General features: G+C 47.3%; 2 protein-coding genes and 1 long non-coding RNA gene across 9 annotated transcripts in view; 2 read left to right on the top strand and 1 right to left on the bottom strand.

Moving 5' to 3' along the window:
- Window positions 1-10,395, top strand: part of LOC103562960 (zinc finger protein 77-like) — a 19,802-nt gene extending 9,407 nt beyond the window's left edge. For 3 of the 4 annotated variants that reach the window (XM_070622481.1, XM_070622482.1, XM_070622483.1), the window contains 3 exons: window positions 5,973-6,099; window positions 7,141-7,321; window positions 7,709-10,395. In XM_070622481.1, the coding sequence (XP_070478582.1) occupies window positions 5,973-6,099; window positions 7,141-7,321; window positions 7,709-8,909 (1,509 nt within the window). In that variant the 3' untranslated portion in view covers window positions 8,910-10,395. Of the gene's footprint in view, window positions 1-5,972; window positions 6,143-7,140; window positions 7,322-7,708 lie in introns of those variants that run through there. The other variant, XM_008538126.2, reaches the window with a different exon arrangement.
- LOC103562959 (uncharacterized) lies at window positions 8,899-15,609 on the bottom strand. 2 transcript variants are annotated; one of them, XR_011540702.1, is made up of 3 exons: window positions 15,471-15,609; window positions 13,876-14,009; window positions 8,899-11,896 (listed from the first exon to the last, which is right to left on the bottom strand). It is a non-coding gene; the product is annotated as an uncharacterized lncRNA (long non-coding RNA). The 2 variants fall into 2 exon arrangements; XR_011540701.1 differs by having other exon boundaries at window positions 15,419-15,556.
- Window positions 15,420-27,488, top strand: LOC103562964 (zinc finger protein 709-like). Of its 3 annotated transcripts, none has more exons than XM_070622472.1 (4): window positions 15,420-16,105; window positions 21,368-21,494; window positions 22,531-22,711; window positions 23,129-27,488. In XM_070622472.1, exons 1-4 carry the CDS (start codon window positions 16,103-16,105, stop codon window positions 25,584-25,586), a joined length of 2,769 nt encoding a protein of 922 aa, XP_070478573.1. In that variant the 5' UTR covers window positions 15,420-16,102; the 3' UTR covers window positions 25,587-27,488. The 3 variants fall into 3 exon arrangements, with proteins under 3 accessions (XP_070478573.1, XP_070478574.1, XP_070478575.1); XM_070622473.1 differs by lacking the exon at window positions 15,420-16,105 and adding an exon at window positions 19,006-19,279; XM_070622474.1 differs by lacking the exons at window positions 15,420-16,105; window positions 22,531-22,711 and having other exon boundaries at window positions 21,367-21,494.

Below are 27,488 nucleotides of genomic sequence, written 5' to 3'. Positions count from 1 at the left end.
TAGCATGCTGTTTAATCTCCACATATTTGTGATTTTTCCATTTTTCTTCCTGTAATTCGTTTCTGGTTTCATACAGTTATGGGTAGAGAAGATGCTTGATATGATTTTAAGTTTCTTAAATTTATTGAGACTTGTTTTGTGGCCTAACATATGGTCTGTCCTGGAGAATGTTCCATGTGCACATGAGAAGACTGTGTGTTCTGCTGCTTTTGGATGGAACGTGCTATATATATCTACTAAGTCCATCTATTCTAATATGTCATTTAAGGCCAGTGTGTCCTTATTGCTTTTCTGTGTGGATGCTTTATCCATCGATGTAAGTGGGGGTATTAAAGTCCCCAGCTAGTATTGTATTGCTGTCACTTTCCCTCTTAATAGATGTTTGATGTATTTATGAGCTCCTCTGTTGGGTACATAAATACTTAGAGATGTTATATCTTCTTAGATTGACCCTTTTATCATATGTAATGATGAATCTCTTTGTCTCTTTCTACAGTCTTTGTTTTAAAGTCTATTTTGTGTGATATGAAAATAGCTACCCCAGGTTTCTTTTGGTTTCCATTTGCATGAAACATCTTTTTTCATTCCTTCACCTTCATTGTGTGTGTCCTCACATCTGAAGTCAGTATCCTATAGGCAGCATATAGATGTTTTGTTATTCACTCAGCCACTCTGTCTTTTGATCAGATAATTTAGTCCATTTACATTTAAAGCAATTATTGATAGGCTGTACTTATTGTCATTTTGTTAATTGTTTTCTGGCTGTTTTGCAGTTCTCTGTTTCTCTCTTCTTCTCTCGCTTTCTTCCCTTGTGTTTGATGACTTTCTGTAGGGGTATACTTAGCTTTCTTTCTCATTATCTTTTGTGTATCTACTTTAGGTGTTTGCTTTGTGGTTACCATGAGGCTCACGTATAATAGCTTATATGTGTATGTTTATCAGTCTATTTTAAGTTGATATCAAGTTAAGTTTAAACAGATTCTAAATCTCTACAGTTTTACCCTCCACGTTTTATGGTTTAAAAATTTTTTTTTAATTTTTCCTTTTTTTCCCCAAAACCCCCCAATACATAGTTGTTTTTTTTTTTTTAGTTGTGGGTCCTTCTAGTTGTGGCATGTGGCATGCCGCCTGAATGTGGGTTGATGAGTGGTGCCGTGTCCACGCCCAGGATCTGAACTGGTGAAACCCTGGGCCACTGCAGCAGAGTGTGCGAACTTAACCACTTGGCCATGGGGCCGGCCCCATGTTTTATGGTTTTGATGTCACGTTTTACATCGTTTTATTTGGTATATCTCTTAACTAATTATTTTAGTTTTCTTTTTCCTACATTTGTCTTTAATCTTCTTACTAGCTTTGTAAGTGATTAATTTATTTTTATTATATATTTATCTTTTCTAATGAGATTCTTACTTTCATATGTTTTCCTGTTATTAATTAGCATTCTTTCTTTTCAGCTTAAAGAAGTTCCTTTAATATTTCTTATAAGGTCAGTTTAGTGGTGAAGTCTTTTAGCTTTTGCTTGTCTGGAAAACTCTTTACTTTTCCTTGTATTCTGAATGTCTTCTAGGTAGGGCATTCTTGGTTGGAAGTCTTTTCCTGTTAGCACTTTGACTATATCATGCCATTCCCTTCTGGCCTGCAAAGTTTCTGCTGAAAAATCTGCTGATAGTCTTATGGGGGTTCCCTCGTATGGACCAGGTTGGTTTTCTCTTGCTGCATTTAAGATTCTCTCTTTAACTTTTGACACTTTAATTGTAATGTGTCTTCATCTGGATCTCTTTGGGTTCATCTTCTTTGGAACTCTGTAGGCTTCCTGCATCTTGATACTATTTTTTCCTTCCACAGGATAGAAAAGTTTTCAGCCATTAGTTCTTCAGATAAGTTTTCTGGCCCCTTTTCTCTCTCTTCTCCTTCTGGGACCCCTACAATGTGAATATTATTCCGCTTGATGTTGTTCCTTAAGTCCTTGAGCTGTCTTCACTTAAAATTTATTTTCCTTTTTGCAGCTCTGTTTGGGTGAGTTCCTCTGCCCTTTCTTCCAGATCACTGTTTTTTCTGCTCCATCTGGTCTGCTGTTGAATCTGTCTGGTGTATTTTTTCACTTCAGTTATTGTATTCTTCAGCTCTCTTTTATTTGGTATTTTCTTATATTTTGCATCTCTTTGTTGAAGTTATCTCTATGTGCATCCAATCTCCTCCTGAGTTCATTGAGCATCTTTATGACCATTAGCTTGACCTCTTTATCGGGTAAATGACTTGTCTCCATTTTATTATGGCCTCTTTCTAGGGTTTTATCATTTTTTTTGGGATACATATTCCATTATTTCCTCATTTTGCTTGACTCTGTGTCTGTTTCTATGTATTAGGTGAAAAGCTTTGTCTCCGAGTCTGGAAGGAGTGGTCTTCTGTGGGAGATGAGCCTTATCACTTGACCTGTCCTAGCTCTTGGTTGTCTCTGGGACCTTGGTGATTGTCAGAGCAGCCCGATGTGTCCTCAATGGGTCCCAGCTAGTGGGGTCTGCTGAGACCTGTGAGTGTTCCAGGGGAGGGATCTCAGCCAGCTCCTGGGTTCAGGCTGATGGGAGCCAGACCCTCAGGCAGCAGCTTGTAAGGAATGCAAATATAGACAGTCCTCCGGGCCTGCCGTTGTAGAGCCTGCTGGCCTCCAGACCAGAGGATCTGGAGCCGTCCCCACTGGCAGTAGTTGCAAACAATTTAGGGCCCCAGATGAGTGCATGGGCTCCTTCTGGGAGGCACTGGTGAGCTGTGCTGAGTCCAAGGGAGAGTGCAAAGGTCTGTCCCTTGGCCTGTTCCCTGAGATCACATACACAGCCTCTAGACGTGAGATGAACCTGAAGCTGCTCCTCAGGCTGAAGCTCTGTGACAAGCAGTGAGGCCTTTTTCACAAGAAGACTGGGAGTGTGTTTCAGTCCACTGTGTAGTGCCCAGGGGACAGTAGCCCACCAAGAACTGGCTGATTGTTCCAGATCCATAGTACCCAGAGACGCAATCGCCCCTCCCCACTGGATACAGGTGCTCAAGGGGTGTTCCCTGTGTGGGCTGCGCTGGTCAGCTAGCTTTGGAGGGCTGGGGGAGTCATGAAGGGACATGCCCACCTGTGCTAGTGGGATAGAGGGAGAATGTGAAAATGGTGCCCTCCAGCACCTCCTTCTCCAGAGAGTCCGAGCCGACTCCTGCTCTTCTGGCAGATGCTTTAAGATGAGTAAATGATCATCCTTCACATGTGGTCTGGGCACTTTTCACACTGCTGCTTTTGTGCTGGTCCTGGGGCCAGTGAGTCTGCACATGAGCCCTTTAAGACTGGAATCTTCATTCCCTACAGCGTTGCGGTTCTCCTGGACGTCAGCCCCATAGGTTTTCAAATCCAAACATTTTGAGGGCTCATCTCTCCATTGCAGGTCTCAAGGATTGGGGTGCCTGATGTGGGGTACCACCCTTGCTCCTTGGGGAGAAACTCTGTATTTGCCAGATCCCTCCTGAAAATTCTACTGTTTGCCTCCTGATGGTGGGCCACCACGCAGGGGGTGGGCTTCTGGAAAGATCCCGTCTCTTCCTCTTTAACATCTGCATCGGCCCTTTTCTCCTTTCTTGTGGAGGAGCTGTGCAGTGGGTTTTGAGGTGTTTTCCGAGTGAACCATTCCACGTGGAGCTGTAGATTTGTTGTTTCTGTGGGAGCAGGTGAGTTCAGGATCTTCCTAAGCCGCCATCAGCTATTCTGATTCTAGAGATTCTGGAACATTTTTATCACCCCAAAAGAAAACTGCACCTATTGCCAGTCACTCCGCATTCCAGTCCACCCCCTCCCTGGATTATAGACAATTTATTACTCTATTTTCTATCTGTATACGTTGGTTTATTCTGTACATTTCATGTACATGACAACATGCTCTGTGTGGTCTTTTCTGAAGCCTGTTCATGTTCTCAACGTTCACTGATTTGGTGCCATGGGCCAGTACTTCATTCCTCTTATTGCCACATCATGCTCCGTTGTATCAATATTCCACAGTTTGCTTATACAATCACTCGATGGACTTTTGAGTTTTTCTCACGTTTTGGCTATTATGACTGATGCTGCTGCAAATATCTGTGTATTAGTTTATATGTTGATGTTTGTTGTTGCTTCTCTTGGGGAGATGGATACCTAGCATGGAATTGCTGTGTTATGTGGTAGCTCTGTGTTCATCCTTGAGGACCCGCCAGACTGTCTTCCAAAGTGGCTGCACCGTTTACGTTCCCGTCAGCAATGGATGAGCTTCCACCTTCCTCACATCCCACCAGTGCTTGTTTGTCCATCTTATAGCCATCCTGGAGGGCGTGAGGAGGGTCTGCTTGTGGTTTTGATTGGCATTTCCCTGGTGAGTGATGTCTGGCATCTTTTCATGTGCTCATGGCCACTTGTATTTCTTCTTTGGTGGTCTGTTGTAATGTTAGGTGTGGGGTTTTCCTGGATGCCCTTTATCTGGTTGGGGAAGTTCCCAGTTTGCTGAGTATTTTTATCGTGAATGGGCATTGGGTTTTTTCAGGAGATTTTTTCTTGTGTTTTGAGGTGATCTGTGGTTTTTGTTCTTATTCTAATAATAAGGTACATGACATGGATATTTCGTCTGCTGAACCAACCTTTTTTTATTCCTGGGATGAATCCCCCTTGGTCATGGTGTAGAATCCTTTTACATATATTTCACTGGGTTTGGTTTCCTAGGATTTTGTTGGGGAATTTCTTGTCTATGTTTATGAAGGATATTGGTCTCTAGATCTCTTTAGTTGTGATGTCTTTGTCTGGTTCTGATAAGAGGCCAGGGTAATACCAGCCTCGTAGAATGGGTTGGCAAGTGTCTCCTCAATACTGAATTTTGTATGTGGATCTCTAATGATAAGTGATGTTGAGTATCTTTTCATGGGGTTGTTGGCCACCTGTATTTCTTTCTTGGAGTCATGTCTACTCACATTCTTTGCTCATTATTTAATTCTATTATTTGTCTTTATATGGCTGGCTGGCACTTTTTATCGTTGTCACCTGACTTTTGAAATACGTGAGAATACGAGTCCCCTATCAGGTGTGTGGTTGGCAAACCCCAGTTGCTGTCCCAGGTGACGTGGCCTGACCTTCTCTGTAGCTGATGTAGTTGGGATTTTTTTGTTTTAGGTTTTGAGAACATATTTTTTGTTTAAGCAATCTCTGATTTGTTTTCATAATTGTTTGCTCTTTATTGCATTGGTGTGGTGTCATACATATTGCTCTAAAGATATTAAATAGGTATGCTTTTTTTTCTTCTGTAAAAGGCACTTTTGGCTCTATCACCGTCATATCCTTCAGCATCTCTTCTTTGTGGGGCCCATGTTCCTCTAATTTCTGGCACTTGGTTCTTTATTTGAGAGGCTCTGCCGGCTTCACAAATTCCTCAGACGCCAGGCTCTTCTCTTAGCTGTCATATGTCCCAGGATCTGGGAGGAGGTCGTGTCTCTGCCTTTGTGGGAATGTATGGACAAATCCAGGCTCCTTGAAATCATTGCCTCTAAGGAGAGATGGCTCAGCTCAGGCAGCACTGGAAATCACAGTGTTGACAACATGCTGATGTTCTGGTTCCAGTTCTTGGAGCTGACAGGGACATGACTTTTGATCAAGCCACGTATCCATTTCCACGTTCTCTGAAAGGTGATTTCACTTTTCAGTCTTCACCTTACCTCAGAGTCTGCTCTGTGTCAGGAAATACTCTCATAACCATGGGTGTGGATAGGTTGACATCAGTTGTTGTGGGCGCACTTTGCTGCAGCTTCACGGGCACTTAGCACCACTGAGCAGACTGCATTTGAGTTGCTCGTTCATTGTCATTTCCAACGAGAGTGTGAGCTCAGGAGTCCTAGGAGTTGAGTCCAGGTTCCCGACTGTCACCCTCCCACACCCCTTGGTGCAGATGGGGCCTGCCTGAAGTAGAACGTGTGGGCTGTTTCAGGACTCGCTGGTCTTTGAGGACGTGGCTGTGAACTTCACCCCGGAGGAGTGGGCTCTGCTGGATGGTGCTCAGAGGAAGCTCTACAGAGACGTGATGCTGGAGACCTGCAGGAACCTGGCCTCCGTGGGTGAGGACGGCTTCACGCCTTCACTGAGTCTGGGAGGGAACAGGTGTTTCTTGCACTTGTCCTTATTGGGGCCAAGAAAGGGGAATTTGTTTGAAAAAAGAGAGACACAGTCCAAGCCTCCATGGAATCACCCACAGTCAAATAGCTTTTCCAGAAAAACAAAGTTTCATGGATTAAATGGACTTTTTATTTCTTTTGAACAAAAGTCCCCCTAATTTTCTAGGTGTGAGCATCAGCTCCAGTGTCCCTTTGGGGCACTGAGGGCAGCTTTATGGTTTCCACCCCTGTGCCAGTTACACTGGTTAATACACAGGTGACATGGTGGTTTTGCTGTAACTAACCCCACACTCATCCATCCTCACTGGCTTTTAAGACCAAAGTATGGCCCCGTCTCATGGGCTGTTTGTTCCCCTCCGTCCTCCCTCACGGTTAGCTCTTTCCCATGAGCTGTCAGCAGCCGCACACGCCATCCATCTCCCATGGCAGCTGAGGCAGTAGACACAGGCTCCCTCTGGGTCCGTGTGCCTGCACACACCAGGAAAGCAGCCACCCTCGGGAGGAACAGGCTCTGGAGGAGGGAATGATGTTTGGACACGTCCATTAGAAATGTGACTCTGTCACTGTTTGAGACGGGTGACGTTTATCACTTACCGGGCTTCCCTGCTGACTTTTCATCGCTCCTCGCCCGCTGGGAAGACCTTCTGTATCTCCTCTTACTAAGGGAGCATTTGGGGGTCTGCCATTGCCCAATTCCTTTGTACTTTGCTTTTCTGATATTTAATCTCCACATCCCTCTCCAATTGTTTTGAGGTATTTCTTAGTGTACAGTCCACCATTTTGACTTATTTCCCTACTCTGCCAAGGTCCCAGGTAGCTGAGGTCCTTACTATTGCTCTTTTTTCTCATCTCCATTTTTCCTTGTAACATTTGTTCATATTTTTGGATGAGCGTATGAAAAGAAATCCACGTATGCTCTTATTTTTTGCCTTTATCCCACCATTTCTTTCCCAAGAAATTAAATTATTTTACCAATTCTTGCAGATTGTTGCACTCAAGTTAAAACCAACGGATCAAGTCCTCAGCAGGATGTTTTCAAGAATAAAATATTCAGTAAAGAGAAAATAGTAATGTTCACAAGAAGTGATCCCTGGTCTGTTTTTGGAGAAAACTGGGCATTTCATAGCATTGAAGATCAGTGCCAAACCCAGGAGAGTTGTTTGAGGTGAGTGGCATTCCCGCAGGAGGAAGGGATTGGAGGAGACAGTTAGACTGACTTGAAGTTACGGAAAAATTAGAAACCTAGCTAAAAAGTTGTGTCCCCAGAGAATTTTCACAAGATAAGATTTTCATCAATGTGATGTAGATATGGAGCGTCTCGTGAAACAATAATCAGGAAACCCCATGCGTAAGATACTGAAAGCTATGGCTATACTTGAGTTGTCAGCCTGAGCATTGAGCCTGTTTTACTTTGTTAAAATACAGACAATACTGAGAACATACCCATTCACTGAAAATGAGAAATACTCAAAATAATCAACTGTAAGTAAAGTCATTAATAAAGAAATCACTTATAATCAATCCCTCACAGTGTGCCTCCCATTTTGAACAGGAGCCATTTGCTGGAGAGTCTCCATGGATGTAATGGAGGTGATGGCTGTGGAGAAACCCTAAAGCAGATTACAGACCTTCCTGTGCATGAGAGGTGTCCAGCTGGAGTTAAACCCGGTGAATGCACGAAGTGTGGAAAAGCCCTCAGGGATTGTTCTCTCCTTAAGAATCGGCAAAGACCTCACACTGGACACAAACCTCATCCATGTGAGGAATGTGGGCGGGCCTGCAGTTGTGTCTCGTGCCTAAGCACTCATGTGGAAACAGACATTGTAGAGAAGCCCTGTAAAGGACGGCAGGATACTAGGAGAGCATCTAAGAGACATGTGAAGAGTCTCCGTGGTAAAAAATCTTTCGAGTGTAACGAATGTGGGAAAGTTTACACTTGTGCCTCATCTTTCTGGGGACATCTGAGAGTTCACACTGGAGAAAAAAGCCACACATGTAAAGTGTGTGGGAAAGCCTTTATATATTACTCCTACCTGACACGACACATGAGAACGCACACTGGAGAGAAACCCTATCAATGTCAGGAGTGTGGGAAGGCCTTCAGTCGCCCCTCATACTTTAGAGAGCATGTGCGACTGCACACTGGAGAGAAGCCCTATGAGTGTGAGCACTGCGGGAAAGCTTTCCGTTGGTACTCATACCTTCGAGAACACACGAGAACTCACAGCGGAGACAAACCCTATGAATGCAGGCAGTGTGGGAAGGCCTTCAGGTATCTCAAGTGCCTGCGAGGACACATGAGAAAGCACACTGGAGAGAAACCTTTCGTCTGTAATTTATGCGGGAAAGCCTTCAGTTGTCCTAAATACTGTAAAAAACACGTGAAAACGCACAGTGGAGTGAAACCCTATGAATGTACGGAATGTGGGAAAGCCTTCATTTGTTCCTCATCCCTTCGAGAGCATGTGAGAATGCACAGTGAGGAGAAGCCTTATGAGTGTCAGCATTGTGGGAAAGCCTTTAAGTACCTCTCGTCCCTGCGAGGACATGAGCGAACGCACAGTGGGGAGAAGCCCTATGAATGTCAGGACTGCGGGAAAGCTTTCAGGCATCTCGTCTCTCTGCGAGGACACATGAGAACGCACAGTGAGGAGACACCCTATGTGTGTCAGCACTGTGGGAAAGGTTTCCGTCACCTTGGGTCCCTGCGCGCACATGTAAGAACACACACTGGAGAGAAACTCTCAATATAAAGACATATATTTTATCTCAGACTATAAATAATTGTACACTTACTCTAACACTTGTCTCCTTTCTAGTACAACATCTTTTGGACCCAGGGGTAATGTGTTTTTGCTTTTTTTTTTTCCGTGTGCAACTTGATATAATTTTAGATAAAAAGTTTTGATTCTTTCCATTATGATCCTACTATGTGGTGATGATGTGAGACCTGTATTGTTGAAATTTCTTTTCTGGTCCACTGTGGCAGATACTGGAATCTTCCAACTCCATATCCACCTTCCCTTGTAGTCTTTATTATTGAAAGATGTGTCTCTACACTTGTTTGTTGCTAGTGGGTACCACATCTCTGTTTCTCACAGACATTAGTAACTGGGGAAAGATCTGGAAAGTGCCATCTGGTTATGTTCATAATTGGACTCTTCTCATTGTCCTTGATCTTGGTTGGAAATTGTCACGATGCTTTGAGTTCAGAAGAGAGAGTTGTGGCATGAAGATGGAGCTGGTGTCCAGATGCTTCTACTGAACTGTGCTGTCACTTTGGGGAAGGTGGGAAACCATGTATCCCAGAGTCCTTCTGTTTGTGGTTCTGAGTTGAAGTGCCCGAGCAGAGGAAGACACATGAGGTTTGGAAAGTGGAAGTGCAGAAGCCATGATTGTCAGTTCTCCTGTCCCATCAGGAGACAGAGGTGTGTGGGAACCTAGGGGCCTGTGTCACAGCACACTTTTCTGACTCCTGGCTCTGCCTATCTGGAACAGCCCCCAGTCAAGCACCATGTTTGACGTCAGTTCCCTCCTAAGCAGTAGGTTCCACAGACTTTCCCACAAGCTCCCCAATCATTGATCCTCTTTCGTTTGTAGGTTCACACAATTCCTTGCATTTTCCTGAAGCTCTTTGGTGACTATCAGGCCACTTGTTCATGCTGTCACACAGTGACCTTCTCTCATCCTTGACCCCCTTCATCTCCAATGCTTCTCCTAATGACATGAATTCTGTAGGGAGTATCTTGTTCTCTACTAGTGGATCTGTTTCCTGCCTCCACCCTCACAGATTTAATGCTGCAGCCACAAATGCAGGAAACTTCCTTCCCTGGTTGCATTGTTGCGAGGCTGCAGTAATCTTCCATTTCTTCTTTCTGGATATTTCCATGATTGAAAGCAGCATTTGTGAATGTATCTGGCAATTTGTGAGCGTTTTCTCTTACATCTGACTGCTCTCTAAATGATAAATGCAGTATGTTTAGTTACTTTCCATTTTTATATGTGATTACCCAGTGTTTAGGTCTTTGACATTTTTGTGGGATAAAGATTGTACCTGAGCTAACATCTCTGCCAGTCTTCTGTACTTTATGTGGGATGCCACCCACAAACTCAGAAAGTGCTGTTCTATGTTTCATTAATGGAGGATTGGTTATAAAATTAAGTTATTTTTGTAATTGTGTCAAATTTTCTATATATATTCTGGGATAATAGTATTAAATATATAACTTTTGAACTTTTTTTGTTCTGGTATGTTTTTCTTAACTTCCTATGCAGCTACAAACTTTTTTTCATTACACTGTCTTATTCATTCCTAATAGCGAAAACCTAAATGTTCCTCATGTCAGTAGTCTCCAGGCAGAGATCCCCAGGAGTCAGGCTCCTGCAGATGAGCAGCGTGGGAGGCAGAATTGGACACACATCTTCCCTAGTTCCCTGTGGACAAGTAGAACCACCAGCGTTCTTGGTGAGGTGAGCACTTAGTTGCGGTGGGAATGAATTAGGAGAGGGAGCTCCAGTTTACAGACATAACCAACTTGAGTGAACTACTGATTCCTGGAAATGCTGCTTCTAAATGTTTGTTCTCCACAGAGCTCTCAGTGGCTTAATGTGAAAGCAATACAAGAATAGAGACATCTTCTCAGTCTTCTTGTTGCTGGTAATTGTGCTGAATATCCACGGGCCATTTGCCTACAGATGGGTAACTGATTGCTGATGCTCCTGCCCAGCGATGTTCCCTTGTGTTGTTTCCACTGTATGACAGTGGACCCTGCTTTTTCTCTTCATTCTGACCACTTACAGTTCTGTTGCTCTGCCTCCATTGACAAAGGTCACTTCCTCCCTCTGTGTCAGATGGCCTCTAGGGATCCTTCTCTGGCCCTGGCCATGGTGGACGTCTTGTTGTATTTTGAGTGGACCTTGTAGGGGTTCATGTCTCAGAGGATGTATAAGGTGACTAGGCCCCCAGGCACTTAGAGAAGAAACGATCAGTAAAGGTGTCTGTACAGCCTTTCCAGAGATGATGCCTGTACCTAAGGGATTCCAACCAGTGTCAGGATGAACTTGCCTCTCAAGTGTCATTGACTCAGCAGGGGATCGCTAGTCATGTGCAGCCACAGAGGAGGCACAGGAAGACTTAGGAAAACAGTTATTATACCTAAATCCTAGAGAGACCATCACTGCACCCTAAGAAGGGATGACACCGGTGGAGTGCCGAGGGAGTGGGTGTGTCTGAGCAGGTTGGGAGCAGAGAGCTTGAGGATCTGTGGGCAAGTGCCTGCACAGCTTACATTAGTGTGGAAAATAACTCTGTTTTGAGCCTAGAGTGCATGACATATGAGGAATACTCAATATTTGGCACCAGACAATGAGTATGGACTCAGAGAGGGTAGGGTTTTGTCACGATCCTGGGTTGGTTCTTTCCTAGCTTGGTGACCTCTGGCAAATCACCTGTATTCACAGTTTGAGTTAACTCACCCAAGGAAATGATAAAGTGGCTACCTCATAAAGTTTGCTGAGGAAGAAGTTGATTTATATATGGTAACTTAGTCACTGTATGGAAAACACTTCAAACAGTGCCCCATACATAGAAATACGTCAGTGTTTACATAGCCAATGAGAATCGCAAAGGCAACCCCAGACACCTGGAAGCTGGCCTGACACTCACTGCTGGGCTGGGGCTTCCTCACGTTGAGCAGAAACACTTTCACCAGCTCTGTCATCAGATGAGGCAAATCTATGACTGCGATGGGTCAAGAGAAAAGAAACAGCACATTATAATCATGTCCACCAAAAGGGTAAAATTTATGGCCAAGTATTTTATATACTTTTTCAAAAGTTTTTTTTGATAGACTTCCCCAAACCATAAGCTAAATGACGTCTTTTTTGAGTTGGAACATTCCAAAAGATTTGCTAAACTAATTAGGCTTATTTGACATGTTATAGGAAACATTGTGAAATAAGAAGTAACATTAAGCCGCCTTCTTGTTGTGTTTGCACAGGTATATAAATATTCTATAAATTATCTGAAATTCCTAAAAATCTGATATGTCTTGATATAACATTATCAGTCACCACTCTAGTTAATATTTTAAAATGTTGCATGTCACAGAAATAACCAAATTTGTCAGTTGCATTATAACGCACCATTTTGAAGTCCTTTGCCATTGATACTTACTCTGATGCTTTTGCAAAAGTGCTTCTTAGAAAGGAAACTCATAAAAGGAAACTGAGTTTCAGCAAAGTTGAGGCTCACACTAAAAGGACTGAGCCTGAGCAGCAGGAGAAAGCCTGGCTCACTTTCATGCAAAGGCAGCAACAGCACAATCTATAAAGATAGTGGCACATGTGGACAAAGTCCATTCTGCCCCTGCAAAGAAGAGCCCCTCGTGGCCAGACTTTTGCCATTGTGATGTCCTTGTACCATGGCAGCAGTCTGCTCCTGGATCAGAGAAATGAAGGTGGGCAGACACTGGCTGTAAGTTCAATGAACAGTTAGGTCCATTGGAAGTTCAAGACAGCCTCTTGTTTCTTCCTGCTGACCTGGGAAACCGCCATTTTTCAGTTTTTGCATTCCTTCACCCATTATAGTGCATTAAAAACAGCTCTTCCTGCCCTGGAGGCCTCAGACCTCCTCCCGCTGAGCCCTTGGAGCATCTGCAGCTGGATTTCATTCAACTGAGACTTAATATGGGTTGTCAACGTGCTCTTGTTCCTGGATTATGTTCTCCAGATGGGGTAGAGCCTTCCCCTGCCACCAGGCCGATGCCCTCACAGCGGCAAAGAAACTGTCTGAAAATGTCTTTCCCACGTGGGTCATATCTGCCAGTTTCCAGTGATGGAGCACCCACTTCACTGGGCAAATCATACGAGCCTTAATGAAAACCTTGACACCACCTTGGAACCCTGTCCCTGTCCCCCTCAATCGTCGGGCAGAGTTGAGGACACTAACGGAAAAGCTGGATTCAAGCAGGACAAGTATTAATTCCATGGGACGGCATAAACTGAGGGGTGGGGGGGTGTATAATGTTTTGTTTTCCACAGATTTAAAGAAATCTTTTCTCTTTAGTAAGATACATTTGTGAACAAAGATAAACTATTTCATTTTTCTCTCTACCTGATCTCTCCAAAATTCAGAAACTCTCCCTTATATAAATAATCAGGCCAAATTTTAATACAAAGAAGTTACCTTACCTGTGACTATCTTTGGTAAAAGAAAAATGGGAGTCATTGTAGGGAGAATCATGTTTGCACCTTTGTAGACATTAGAGTCTGGCCCCGTTGCTGGTATTTGAGGTTTTGCTCTATTCCTGCAGACTGGACTCTGGCCTAAGGTATCGCTCTGGGTCTTGCCGACTGTTCGCAGTGCCCCGTTTGGAAAACAAACTCACCCACAGGAGCTGGCCTGCAGAACAATGCCTATTGGTACATGACCTTCTGCTGATGCCCCATTGTCTCATATGACAGCTACTGTAGGTCTCCAATGTCTTATACTCCAGCCTGTCACCAACAGGTTAAAGCAGCTCTCCCAGATTCCAGTTTAAAGGATCCTGTTAGTCACAGTCTAGAGCCTGGGGACTGGTCATCTGGAAGGTTCCTCAAAGGAAGACGGCCCTCGAGCCCCATTGGAAAGGCCCTCCTGAAGGTCTCCTGACCACTGACTCTGCCTAGAGCTAGAAGGCACTGAGCATTGGAGAAATCTCACAGTGAAGAAGTCCCCACCTGGCATCTGGTCCTGTCCTGGTCCTTGGATCTGTTTTGGGGGAGCGACTTTGGTTCTGAGCGTTATTCTAGGTCCAAATCCTCCTGTCTGCACATGCGTCAGCTCCAGGACTGGCAGTGTCGCCTCCCTGCCCCTGCAAGATAATTCGCAGTCTGTTAGTGATATGATAGGGCCAGTTAGAACCAGCCCCCTGGTTACAAAGTGACTCCTCAGAATTACCATCAGGAAAAGGGAAAAAGCAGTTTCTCCCTCCTGTGGGTCATGACTCTCTGTGACAGGTGCATCCCAGCCACACGGGACTAAACTCTATGCTGGACCAGCAATGCTCTCAGAAAGAATTCTCCATCGAATGGGTCAAATGTGACACGTGAAAGAAAACAGTGTCACTTCTGTCGAAGGGCTTTAAAATGGAGCCGGGAACCATTAAGGAAGGAGAGTCGTGCACGTCCTCCTCAGGCAGGACATAGACCTCTGAGCTGAGTGAAGACAAGTATTCTGAGAACTCCGCCAGAAAGCTGCGGCTCCTCCCACTGAGGGCCTGCTGCCTCCCTGGAGCTGCCTGAGCCACCGATTCGGACCAGCCAAGACCCGCTTTCTGGGGCCAAGTCCAGAGAACATTCCGTGATGCAGAGGCCCCTCTCTGGTCTTTACGAGCCCCCGCCTCCTCCCCGCAGGACACGGTTTGTGTGGCTCCCTCGATCTCTGCGCCCCGAACGGCAGTTCTCTGACCCCAGAGTCACGGCCTCTCTGCGTCTCACTTGGACCCCGTGTAACAGGACCGAGAACCTGACCCGCCATCGACTCCCCACAGTGAACGCGGCCCTGAGCGTCCTAACGCCTCGCGCTGGACCCGCGGGGGAGGAGCGAGCCTTCCCCGGATGAGGGTGGGCCGGGCGGCGCCCACGGCGGGAGGCGCGAGCACCGCGAGCATCGTGTCCGGGCTCGTTGGCAGAGCCGCAGGGACGCGGACGCGAGCAGCCCGCTGACGGCGCCCCCGCCGCCCCGCTGAGCACCAACCGGACCGACGGCCGCCTTTAGGGTCACGGACTGAACCCCACCGCCCGCGCCACACGACAGCCCCCCAGTTCACACGCGCGGCCACGAGGAAACACGCGGGCAGGCGCGCCTGCGCAGACGGCGCTGACCCCTCAGCCCCACGGCCGCAGGCCCCTCCCCCTCCTGCAGCCCCGGGTGGCCCCGCGCTCGTCGCGCCTGTCGCCGTCGGGAGCTGGGACCACGGCGCCCGCGCCGCTCCCTCGCCCGCTGCGCAGCGACAGCCCCGCCTTCTCCCGCGGCGCCGGGCGGAGCGGCGACCACGAGCCCGGACAGCGAGCCCCGCAGCTCGGTCCCACCCGGGCGGCCGCGACAGTCCTGCGCGCGGGCCCCCTCCCCACGGGGCGGCGGACCCGGACCGCGGGCTGCGGACTCGCAGCCCCAAAGGGGGCCGCGTCAGAGGTCACCGCCACACCCAGCCCACCCAGCCTCGCCCGCGGGGACGTCACTGTCAGGGGTCTTTGTTCTTAAACCAGGTCACAAACCCACCGGGAGTCCCGCCCTGGGCCGAGCACCCAAGTGACCGCGCCCCCTGTCCCACCGGTCCGAGTCCTGAGGAGGGGCGCTCCAGGGAAACTGAGGACTGCCCGTTCCGGGAGGAGGAGGAGGAGGGGCTGCGGAGTCGCAGGCAGAGGCAGGAGGTCCCCGCCAGGAGCCTGTGCTCCGACAGCGCCACTCGGGCTGGCGGTCCGCGTCCCTGAGGAGGCGAGGCAGGGAGCGCTGAGGCGCGTCACCGCCGTGCCCGCCTCCCTCAGCCACGTGACCTCCGCCCCGCCCATCACTCACGCTAGCGACGGGAACGCTGTCCAATCAGGGACGACGACGCGCGGAGTGAGGCAGCGGTGCTGGGGCGGGACCGGGATCGCTCAATCAAGGCACAGAGGAGGGTCTTGGAGAACTGTCCAATGAGGGCCCTGTGACATGCCAGAACATTGTCCAATCAGACTTCCCAGCAGGGTGAGCGCCTGAAATACGGCCCAATCAAAATGCAGCAGGCTGGAGCACCGCCCAATCAGAGCGCGGGGCGGGCACTCTCGCAACCGCGTGGGAGTCGCTCTCTGCAGTTGGCCTCCCGGGGCGCACCTGCCCCGCGCGGCCCCAGGTGTCCCGTCCCGTCGCTGTCACCTGCCGGGGCCGCGGGGAGGACGTGCGGAGAGTCCGGAGCGGGCGGAGATGGTGAGTGCGCGGGCCGGGCCGAGACCGGGAAAGGCTGGTTCGAACCGGCGGGAACCGGCTGGAAGCGGCCGCGGGCCGGGGTCTCCCTGCGCCCCCCGGGGTCCCCCCGACTCCCCGCCCTCGGCCGCGGGGTGGGTCCCGGCGTCCCGTCCCGGCTCCGCGTGGGCGTCCCGGTCCCACCCAAGTCCTTGTCCGGGCGGGGTCCGAGGGGGCGGGACGACCCCGGCTGGCGGTCAGGGCTGGGGCGGCGGGGCGGCGGGGCGGCCGCGGGGTGGGCCTGCCTGACCTGACGCTGAGCCCCGTCCGGACTGGGGGCCGGAGACTCGGTTCCGAAGACGGTGGGACGGGGCCGAGGGCGGCTCTCAGGTCCTCCAGCCCCGAACCCCCCAGCAAAGGGCTTTCCTCTGCCGGGCAGGAGGGGAGCAGGCAGGCGGGCGGCATCGCGCGTGGGGTCGGTGGAGCCGAGTGTGCCGCGCGCTGAGTGAGTCTGTGAAGGTCACACGTGGGGCGGGCTCCCGGGGGTCCCTGCTGGTGAGAGGGTCTGTGAAAGGAGCGTCTATACGGGGCGGAGCGGGAGCTCGGAGCGGCTCCTCTTTGCTGAGAAGGAGGCCCGGGAGGAGGGGCGCGTCCGCCCTGAGGAGGGAGCCGGGCTGAGCGCAGCCCTGGGTTCTGTCCCTCCCGCCCTGGGAGGGGCCGCCTGCCCACCTCCCCGCGGGGCGACCCCGCCCAGCTCAGGACCAGGTTCCACCTCCTGCCTTCCGTGTCCTTGTCGCTGTGGAGCAGGTGCTGCCCTGCGCTGGCTCCCACCGCGCTGCTCCTCCTGGTGTGTCCTTGACGGGATCTGCGCCCTGTGACCCCAGGGCGCCCCAGCGCCTGGACTTTTGTTGTGTCACATGAAGGTGTAAGGCTTTTATTTTCTTGGTTGGGTGGTGGCATCTTCCAGCGTGCTGCTCCCCCGGGTGACCACCGTCCTGCTTCTTTGTGTTTCTCTTTGTGGCTTTCCGTCTGTGTTCCCTCACCAACCAGGCGTGTGTGGTTCCGCCTCTGCTGAATTTGCAGGGAGTGAATATCACCAGGAACACAGCATCCATGTCACATGGAGGGCCTCTCTGTGCTTCCTCAGCCCCAGTCTGTGTCACACGTGCTGGCGTCGTCTGAGGCTCGAGGCACTGCGTTCCCTTATCCACTCTAGTCCTTGTGAGGCCTGGGTCATTTCTAGTTTATTTTTTCCTTTTGTTGGCAGTGCTGCCACAGTGCTGCCTTGTTTTTATCTCCAAGTTCAAATGCGTTGTAAATGTCTACATGTTGCAGAAAAATTTCAGGGTTGTAGATTATGGACGACTTCACATTTACTCGGAAACGCTGGTGGAGGAGGGTGCGCATCGACTGTCTTACTGTTGGACACGCGTGTTTATTCCACATCATCCCCAGCACTTGCAGTTAACTAACTTTTGTCCATCTCGAGTTTGTGAAATCGATCTCCTTTTGATTCCATATTGGTTTGTACTGATTCCCCTTGGGGCTGAGCATTTCTCATGTAACATTTTGAAACCAGTGGACAGTTAGCCGTTACTGATGGCATGGCCAGTGACTTGGGTTTTTTTAGCAGCTACTAATTGTAGCTTTTAGTGTTTGCCTGCCTATCCTTAGTTGTTCTGTCTGTTATCCTTTAGGCAATCTATTATCAGACGCCCACTAGGTTCCCACAGATAACATCTCCCTGACACCTGGGTCACCATGGTAACAGAAGCCAGAGTTACTTTTCAGGAACTGACTCAACCCCTGTCCAGCCAAGGCCGGTGGAGACCAGCAAACCACCAGTTGGGGCTGCATAGGTGTCTGATACGTGAACTCCTGAAATATGAAATCTGTTTGTATCCTGCATTATATGTATTTTAGGACTTAAATAAAATTAGTTGTAATAATAATTAGTTTCAAAAGTCTATATTTACAAAGTTCATTTTAAAAAGTTGCTGTTGAACTGCTTGTTTGTAGGATTCAAAATACACTTTTTCTGAATTTGAATTCTGGAAGCTTTCTCAACATCTGATTCTGTGATTATCTTCATATTCTTTTGTGTGTGGCATGCACATTCATTGTGCTATGAATAAAGGGGAAGTTTTTCCTTTGTTACAACATTTTTTCCTGGGAAAACGACAGCATTAGTTTCCTCTATTCATGATTTTTTAGAGATCTAGCCTGTACGGCAGGTCAGCATTGGAGAGGTTTCTCTGTCTGTCATTGCCGAGAGCTCATGGTGAGGAACACATTTGCATACTGAGGGTCCCACCCTCAGGAGCTTCCCAGATAGAAACTGAAATTGGTCCCCATGTGTGTAGGACGGGGAGAGACCTAAGAAAGGGGCAGACCACTCCAGATTTTACGTGGCAGTTTTAACGAGCATGGAAGCTTAAGAGGCTTGTCTTATGCAGCCAAAAGATGAGTAAATTTTCTGCTCCCACCCACCAAATCTTAACGTTTATTTGAGGCCTTAACTGTGCTCTGTCACATATACTGTCCAGATGGTCTCAAGAGCACATCAGTATCCCAAGGCTGTGTCCTTGGGGCATCTTCCCAGAGCTGGGAAGAGAAGTGGAGCACACATTCCGAGCACAGAGGACGGGGCGGGGAGCCCCCAGGTGCCTGGGTTTAGGTCCAGGGTCAGCCCCAATTATGTCTCCTTGATGACCTCCGCCAACAGAAACTTGAAAACACTCTGAAAAGAAACCAGACTTTGAATGTGTTTTTATGTTAAACCATCCAGAAGACCTTAGTTATTAAACTCAAACAACTAAGAACACAGAATAGGAGACTAATAGGAATTTCTTTTCTTTCTTTCTTTTTTTGGTGTGTAAACTATTTTAATAGGAATTTATTAAACTCATTGTCTCCAACAACAGAAAACTGACACCTGAAGGCATGCTCTCCTCCCAGCCTGGTGTGTGCAGCAGAGACACATCTTTCCAACAGGAGCCAGCACTTGTCCTCAGTCACTGGGCACATTCATCTCGATATCCTCCTCTTCCACATGCCACTGAGAGAGCTTATGACCAAGCACCTCTTGTCCCCACCAAGAGACAAGTGTAAACAGATATATGTGTACTAAGGAGGAATTTTCACCTTTGAAAAATAAGATGGAACGCCAGGAGGATTTCGTATAAATATCCAGTACAGGTATTTAAATGTCTAGGAAGCAATTTCTGTTTCAGTATCAGAGAGAAAGATGAGATGAAGATGAGTTAAGAAGAGAAGTCTGTTAATATGAGGCATGCAGTGGAATAATTATTCACTCAGTATTTTCCTCCATTGGCATGATAATTTGAGGAGTCATACACCTTGAAACATTATCACATGCACTAGAGTAAGGTCTTATAAATTAGTGCTGATTATCAATTACTCCTCATGTTTGTCCATTTTGAGAGCTCAGCAGCCTTCATAAAGTACACTCACACACAACATGTTCACCTTTTGTGAATGTAGGTTTGTGAAAATAATTCAATACACCACATCTCTCCATGAACTGTCAGCTTACAGCATTTCTTACCTGAGAGACATCCCAAGAATAGTGTTTCATAGAAAGCCCCCTCCCCACTAGGAAACAGTCATGAAGGATTTTGAATCACTTTACTCTTTAAAGGACGTTCTTTCCTTGTCTCCAAGTCCGGGCGCCATTCATCCTCTTTAGAGCCAGTTGTGTTGAAAGGCTTGTGAGATAATAGAAAACATGCATTGTTGTCGGCCCCCAGCTCCTGACACCCTTGGAATTTCCTGGGCAATAGGAGCGTCCTTTGTTCTGATGAGGCTCCTGGAGGAGGATTTGTCACTGGAAAGATGAAGCCATGAGTAGAAGCTTGGGATTTTTAGTCCTGCCCCCACTGTCTTGAGAGGGGAGAACACCTGAAACTGAGTTTAATGATTGATGATGTGTACGTGATGAAGCCTCCGTAAAAGTCCCAATAGGGTGGGGTTTGGAGAGCTCCCGGGTTGGTGAACAGATGGAGGTGTAGGGAGAGTCGCAGCTGTTATATTCGAATTCTGGGTTCATCATTTTTGAGACCCACCAGACTGTCTTCCAAAGTGCCTGCACCATTTACATGCCCGTGAACGATGGATGAGCTTCCCCCTTGCTCACATCCCGCCAGCACTTGCTCCATTTCTGTAGTCAGTGAACAGGGGTCTGCTTGGAGCTTTGTTTTACATTTTCTTGCTGGCTGAGGGCCAGCATCTGTTCATGTCTTATTGGCCATTTTTATTTCTTCTTTGGAGATGGGTCTCCTCACATTTCTTGCCCATTTATTATTTTATTTATATTGTTTTTATTTTTCGTTGTTATATGATTTTTTTTAAATACCGTGAGAATACGAGTGTCCTATCAGGTGTGTGGGGCAAACCCCAGTGGCTACCCCAGGTGAGGTGACCTGGCCTTCTCTGCAGCTGATGTAGTTGGGACTTTTTTCTTTAGATTTTTTAGTGCTCCTTATTTCATGTGTGTGGTGTTAGCATGTAGTGTTCTGAAGTTGTTATATAGGTATTTTTTTCCTCTCAGTTAAAGGCACATTTAGCTCTATTGCTTTTCGATCCTTGAGTGACTCTTGTGTGACCATTTTCCTTGAATTCTAGAGACTCGAGGAATTATTTGAGAGCCCCTGCTGACTTCACAGATTCCTCAGGAACAGGCTCTCCTCTTACCCAACAAGTGTGCCAACCCCTGAGCCCTGGCCCACGCCTCTGCCCACAGTGTCCACCTCATCCTGGGAGGGGGTCGTGCCTCTGGCTCTGTTGCCATGTAGGGAGCAGTCCAAGCCCCTCAATGCCGTTCCCTTCAAGGAGAGAGTGTTCAGCTCAAGCTGCACTGCAGGTCTCAGGGTTCAGAACATCCTGACGTTCTGGTTCCAGTTCTGCAGCTGACAAGGACGTAACTTGTGATCAATCCATTATCCATTTCCATGGTATCTGAAAGATGACTTCATTTTTCAGTCTTTACCTTACCTCAGAATCCGCTGTGTCTCAGGAAGAATACTTCTTAGAACCAGGAGTTTGTAAAGTCTGTATCACTTGTCATGGTTGCACTTTGCTGCAGCTTCCCATCAGCACTTGCCATCGCTGAGCATGCTGCATTTGAGTTGCTCATTCATTGTCATTTCCCATGAGAGTGTGAGCTCAGGAGTCCTAGGAGTTGAGTCCGGGTCCCTGGCTGTCACCCTCCCACACCCCTTGGTGAAGATGGGGCCTGGCTGAAGTAGAACGTGTGGGCTGTTTCAGGACTCGCTGGTCTTTGAGGACGTGGCTGTGAACTTCACCCCGGAGGAGTGGGCTCTGCTGGATGGTGCTCAGAGGAAGCTCTACAGAGACGTGATGCTGGAGACCTGCAGGAACCTGGCCTCCGTGGGTGAGGACGGCTTCACGCCTTCACTGAGTCTGGGAGGGAACAGGTGTTTCTTTCACTTGTCCTTTTTTATTGGGCCAGGAAATGAGAACATGTTGGAAAAAAGAGAGACACAGTCCAAGCCTCCATGGAACCACCTAGAGTCAAATAGCTTTTCCACAAAGACAAGGTTTCATGGATTAAATGGATTTTTTATTACTCCTGAACCAAAGGTGGAGGTGTCCTAATATTATAAGCATAAATATAGTCTCCGGTGTCCCTTTGGTGCAGCTCTATGGTTTCCACCCCTGTGTCAGTTACACTGTGTTAATACACAGTTGACATGGTCATTTTGCTGTAGTTAACCTGGTACTTATCCATCCTCACTGGCCTTGAAGACCAACGTATGGCCCCGTCTCATGGACTATTTGTTCCCCTCCGTCCTCCCTCTCGGTCAGCTCTTCCCCCTGAGCTGTCAGCAGCCGCACACACCATCCATCTCCCATGGCAGCTGGGGCAGTGGAAACAGGCTCCATCTGGGTCCGTGTGCCTGCGCACACCAGGGGAGCAGCCACCCTCGGGAGGAACAGGCTCTGGAGGTGGGAATGATGTTTGGATACGTCCATTGGAAATGAGACTCAGGCACTGTTTGAGACGGGTGACGTTTGTCACTTACCTGGCTTCCCTGCTGACTTGTCATCCCTTCTCGCCCCCCGTCTGTATCTCCTCTTATACAGGGAGCATTGGGGGGGTCTGCCTTTGCCCAGTTCCTTCGTACTTTGCTCTTCTGATAATATTTATCTCCATATCCCTCTCCATCTGTTTTGAAGTATTTCTTAGTGAACAGTCCGCCATTTTGACTCATTTCTCTACTCTGCCAAGGTCCCTGATATCCGAGGTCCTCAGAGTTTTTCTTTTTTCACCTCTCCATTCTGTCTTCTAACATTTGGTCGGGTTTTTGGATCACTTTATGGCAGGAACTCCACATATGGTCTCTTGTCTTTTCTTCATCCCAACATTCCTTTCCCAAGAGATTAAATTATGCTACGAATTGTTGCAGATTGTTTCACTCAAGTTAAAGCCAGCGGATCAAGTCCTCAGCAGGATATTTTGAAGCATAAATTATTCAGTAAGGAGAAAATAGTAAGATTCAGAGGAAGTGATTCCTGGTCTGGTTTTGGAGAAAACTGGCCATTTCATAGCGTTGAAGATCAGCACCAAACCCAGGAGAGTTGTTTGAGGTGAGTGGCATTCCTGCAGGAGGAAGGGGTCTCAGCAGAATGTCTGACTGACTTGAAGTTAAGGAAAAATTAGAAACCTAGCTAGACAGATGTGTCCTCAAAACTTTCACAAGACAAAATTTCCGTCAACGGGATGTAGATATTGAGCGTCTCATAAAAGAATAATATATTGACCGTCTCATGAAAGAATAATCAGGAAGCCCCAGTGTAATAGACACTGAAAGTTCTGGCTTTATTTGAGTCCTCAGCCTGGGCATTGAGCCTGTGTTACTTTGTGAAACTATAGACAATGCTGAGAACATACGTATTTACTGAAAATGACAAATAGTCAAAATAATCAAGAACTGTAAATAAGTCATCATTAAGAAATCAGTTATAACCATCAATCCCTCACAGTGTGCTTCCTATTTTGAACAGGAGTCCTTTGCTGGAGAGTCTCCACGGAAGCAGTGAAGGTGGTCACTGTGGAGAAACCCTGAGCCAGATTACAAACCTTCCTGTGCCTGAGAGGTGTCCGACTGGAGTTACACCGGAAGAGTGCACAGAGTGTGGAGAAGCCCTCATGGATTTATCCTTCCTTAAGAATCAGCAACGATCTGACACTGGACACAAACCTCATCCATGTGAGGAATGTGGGCAGGCCTGTAGTTGTGTCTCGTGCCTAAGCACTCATGTGCCAACGGACCTTGTGGAGAAACCCTATGAATGTAAGGAATGTCAGAAAGGCTTCAGTTGTTACTCCTGCCTTCAGCGACACATGAGAACGCACAGTACAGAGAAACCTTCTGTCTGTGAGCAATGTGGGCAAGCCTTCTGTTGTCCCAGTAACTTTATAAAACACATGAAATTGCACAGTGGAGTGGAATGCTACGAATGTACGGAGTGTGGGAAAGCTTTCCGTTTTTCCTCATCCCTTCGAGTACATAAGAGGACACACAGTGAAGAGAAACCCTATGAATGTAAGGAGTGTGGGAAAGCATTCACTAGTTCCTCATCTCTCAGAGCACACGTGAGGATGCACAGTGGGGAGAGACCCTTCCAGTGCCAGCAGTGTGGGAAAGCCTTCACCTTTCAGTCCTCCCTTCGAGGACATATGAGAACACACACCGGGGAGAGACCCTATGAATGTCAGCACTGCGGGAAAGCTTTCAGGGAGTCTCAGCATTTTCAAAGGCATGTGAGAATTCACAGTGGTGAGAAACCCTATGAATGTAAGGAATGCGGGAAAGCCTTCAGTTATTCCTCATCCCTCCGAGAACATGTGAGGACACACACTGGGGAGAGGCCCTATGAGTGTCAGCACTGTGGGAAAGCCTTCACTTGTCACTCCTCCTGCCGACGACATATGAGAACACACACCGAGGAGAGACCTTATGAATGTGAGCAATGTGGGAAAGCTTTCAAGATGCCTCAGAGTTTTCAAAGGCATATGAGAATTCACAGTGGTGAGAAACCCTATGAATGTAAGGTGTGTGGGAAAACCTTCAGGTGTTCCTCCTCACGTCGAAGACATGTGAGAACTCACAGTGAAGAGAAACCCCATGAGTGTAAGCAGTGTGGCAAAGCCTTCAAGTATTCTGCGTCCTTGGAAGTACACGTGAGAAGGCACAGTGGGGAGAGACCCTACGCGTGTCAGCACTGTGGGAAAACTTTCATTCATCACTCCTACCTTCAAGTCCATGTGAGGGTACACAGTGGGGACAGACCCTATGAATGTAAGCCATGTGGGAAAGCCTTCAGTTATCCGGCTAGCCTTCGAGTACATGTGAGAACACACACAGAGGAGAGACCCTATGAGTGCCAGCACTGTGGGAAAGCCTTCAGGAGGCCTCAACATTTTCAGGCCCACATGAGAATGCACAGCGGTGTGAAACCCTATGAGTGTAGGGAATGTGGGAAAGCCTTCAGTTGTTCCTCATCACTTTGGATACATGTGAGAAGTCACAGCAAAGAGAGACCCTATGAATGCAAGGAGTGTGGCAGAGCCTTCAGATATCCAGCAAACCTTCAAGTGCATGTCAGAATCCACAGTGGGGAGAGACCCTATGAATGTCAGCAATGTGGAAAAGCCTTCAAGAGACGTCAACATTTTCAAAGTCATGTGAGAATGCACAGTGGTGTAAAACCCTATGAATGTATGGAATGTGGGAAAGCCTACAGTCGTCGCTCCTCCCTTCAAGCACATGAGAGAAGCCACAGTGAGGAGAGACCCTATGAATGTCAGCAATGTGGGAAAGCCTTCAAGAAGCCTCAGCACTTTGAAAGACATGTGAGAATTCACAGTGGTATGAAACCTTATGAATGTAAGGAATGCGGGAAAGCCTTTAGTTGTTCCTCAACACTTCGAATCCATGGGAGGACTCACACCGGAGAGAAACGCTATGAATGTAAGGAATGTGGCAAAGCCTTCAGACATTCCTCATCCCTGCAGGTGCATGTGAGGATGCACAGTGGGGAGAGGCCCTATGCATGCAAGGAATGTGGGAAAGCCTTCACTCGTCACACTGGCCTTCAACTACACGCCAGAACCCACAGTGGAGAGAGGCCCTATGAGTGTCAGCAATGTGGGAAAGCCTTCAGTCGTCACTCCAACCTACAAGTACATGCCAGAAGCCACAGTGTGGAGAGACCTTATGAATGTCAACAATGTGGGAAAGCTTTTAGTCGTCACACTGGCCTCCAACTACATGCCAGAACCCACAGTGGGGAGACACCCTATGAATGTCAGCAATGTAGGAAAGCTTTCATGCAGCCTCAACAGTTTCAACGTCATCTCAGAACCCATGATGGGCAGAGGGGTATTAATGTCAGTAATGTGGGAAAGCTCAGAAATATCTTGGATTCCTGTGAGGACCCACTGGAGAGTAAAATCTGAATCCACGGAGTGAGGGAAAGCCTTTATTCTGCTTGAAACCTCATGGTAAATGTGAGCAAACACACTGGAGAGATCACTTAGGACTGGAAAGACTGTGGGGCAGCGTTCAAGTGTAGTAGTTCACTTATTTTCTTCATGAAAACTCAGGGCAGGAAAGAGACCTTTTAATTGTTATGTGTGGCTTCATCTTTATAAGTGTCTCATCTTTACTAGGGACCCCCAGTGTACCAATTCGCAGGTCATGTTGCTGATATGAACACTGAAAATAATAAATATCCATCTATTTATGCATAATCTGTACTACATATTTCATCACCTTGGACCTTAAATAATTGTACAGTTGTGTACACTCGTCTTATTTATATTACAACATGTTTTGGACCCAGGGATAAGTGGTTTTTGTTTTTTGTATAGTCGTGCAAATTGGTATAATTTTAGATGAAAGTTTTTTGATTCTCACTTTTCTTTATGTTCCTGGTATACATTCATGATGTGACACTTGTATTCTTGAAATTTCACTTCTGGTCAACTGTTGCAGCTTTTCTGACTGAATATCTACTCGCCTCTGTAATCTTTCTTATGGAAAGATGTATAGTCCACATTTTGTCCTTCTTAGTGAATACCACATCTGTGTTCCTTGCACGAAGTAGTATTATGGAAAGGTTTTGGAAGAGGACAGTCCCATTTGATTATGCTCATACTTTGACCTGTGGTCATTGTCCTTGATCTTGGTTGGAAATTATCACGATGCTTTGAGTTCACATGAGAGACTTCATGGCAGGAAGATGGAGCTGGTGTCCAGAGGCTTCTACTGAATTGTGCTGTCACCTTGCGGAAGGTGGGGCACTATCTGAAAGTCCTTCTGTTTGTCGCTCTCAGTTAAAGTTCACGAGCAGAGGAAGACGCATGAGGTTTGGAAAGCAGAAGTGAAGAAGACATGATTGTCAGTTCTCCTGTCCCGTCAGGAGACAGAGGTGCCTGGGACCCTAGGAGGCCTGCGTCACAGCACACTTTTTTGACTTCTGGCGCTGCCTGTCTGGAACAGCCCCAACCAAACACCATGTTTGACATCAGCTCCTTCTTAGACAGCAGGTTCCACAGATTTGCCCACAAGCTCCCCCATCATGGACCCTCTTTGGTTTGCAGGTTCACACATTTACTTGCATTTTCCTGCAGCTCGTTGGTGTCCATCAGGCCACTTCAGGCTGTCACACTTTGTGGCAGTCTCTCATTCTTGAACCCCTCCATCTCCATTGCTTCTCCTGATGACATGAATTCTGTGGGGAGCATCTTGTTCTCTAATAGTGGATCTGTTTCCTGCCTCCATCGTGACAGACTCAATGCTGTACCCACATATAGCATAAAATTCCCTGGTTGCATTGTTGCAAGGCTGCAATAATCCGGCATTTCTTCTTTCTGGATACTTCCATGATTGAAAACAGCATTTACAAATGTATTTGACAGTTTGTGAGTTTTTTCTTATAGCTGAGTGCTAACTAAATGTTAAACTCTGCATGTTTAATTTCTTTCCATTTTTCTATGTAATTTCCGAGTGCTTACTTTTTTCATTTTTTATGTGTGCTTTACAACAGGTAAATGCACAACAATGTGAATTTTTTTTTTAATGGCTCGCTACGTTGTTTCTTCGAAAGCTCATTCCCTAGGTTTTCAAGTCTGTTGTATGCTTACAAGTGTTATGTTTTATTAAATTTGAGGTTATGTTAAACTTTCCCATTCTGGAGGATAATTTATTCTTGTAATTGTCCCTGTTCTTCTGTATATATCCTGGGATCATAGTACTAAGTACGTGTGCCTTTTGACATTTTTCTCTTTCGTGTGTTTTTCTTTACTTCGTATGCAGCTACCAACGTGTTTTCATTAAAATCACTTCTTCATTCCTAA

The sequence above is a fragment of the Equus przewalskii genome, chromosome 6 (genome assembly GCF_037783145.1).
Source record: "Equus przewalskii isolate Varuska chromosome 6, EquPr2, whole genome shotgun sequence".
Lineage (NCBI taxonomy): Eukaryota > Metazoa > Chordata > Mammalia > Perissodactyla > Equidae > Equus > Equus przewalskii.
The sequence above is the reverse complement of the archived record's forward strand: the minus strand, read 5'-3'. Positions and strand labels throughout refer to the sequence as shown.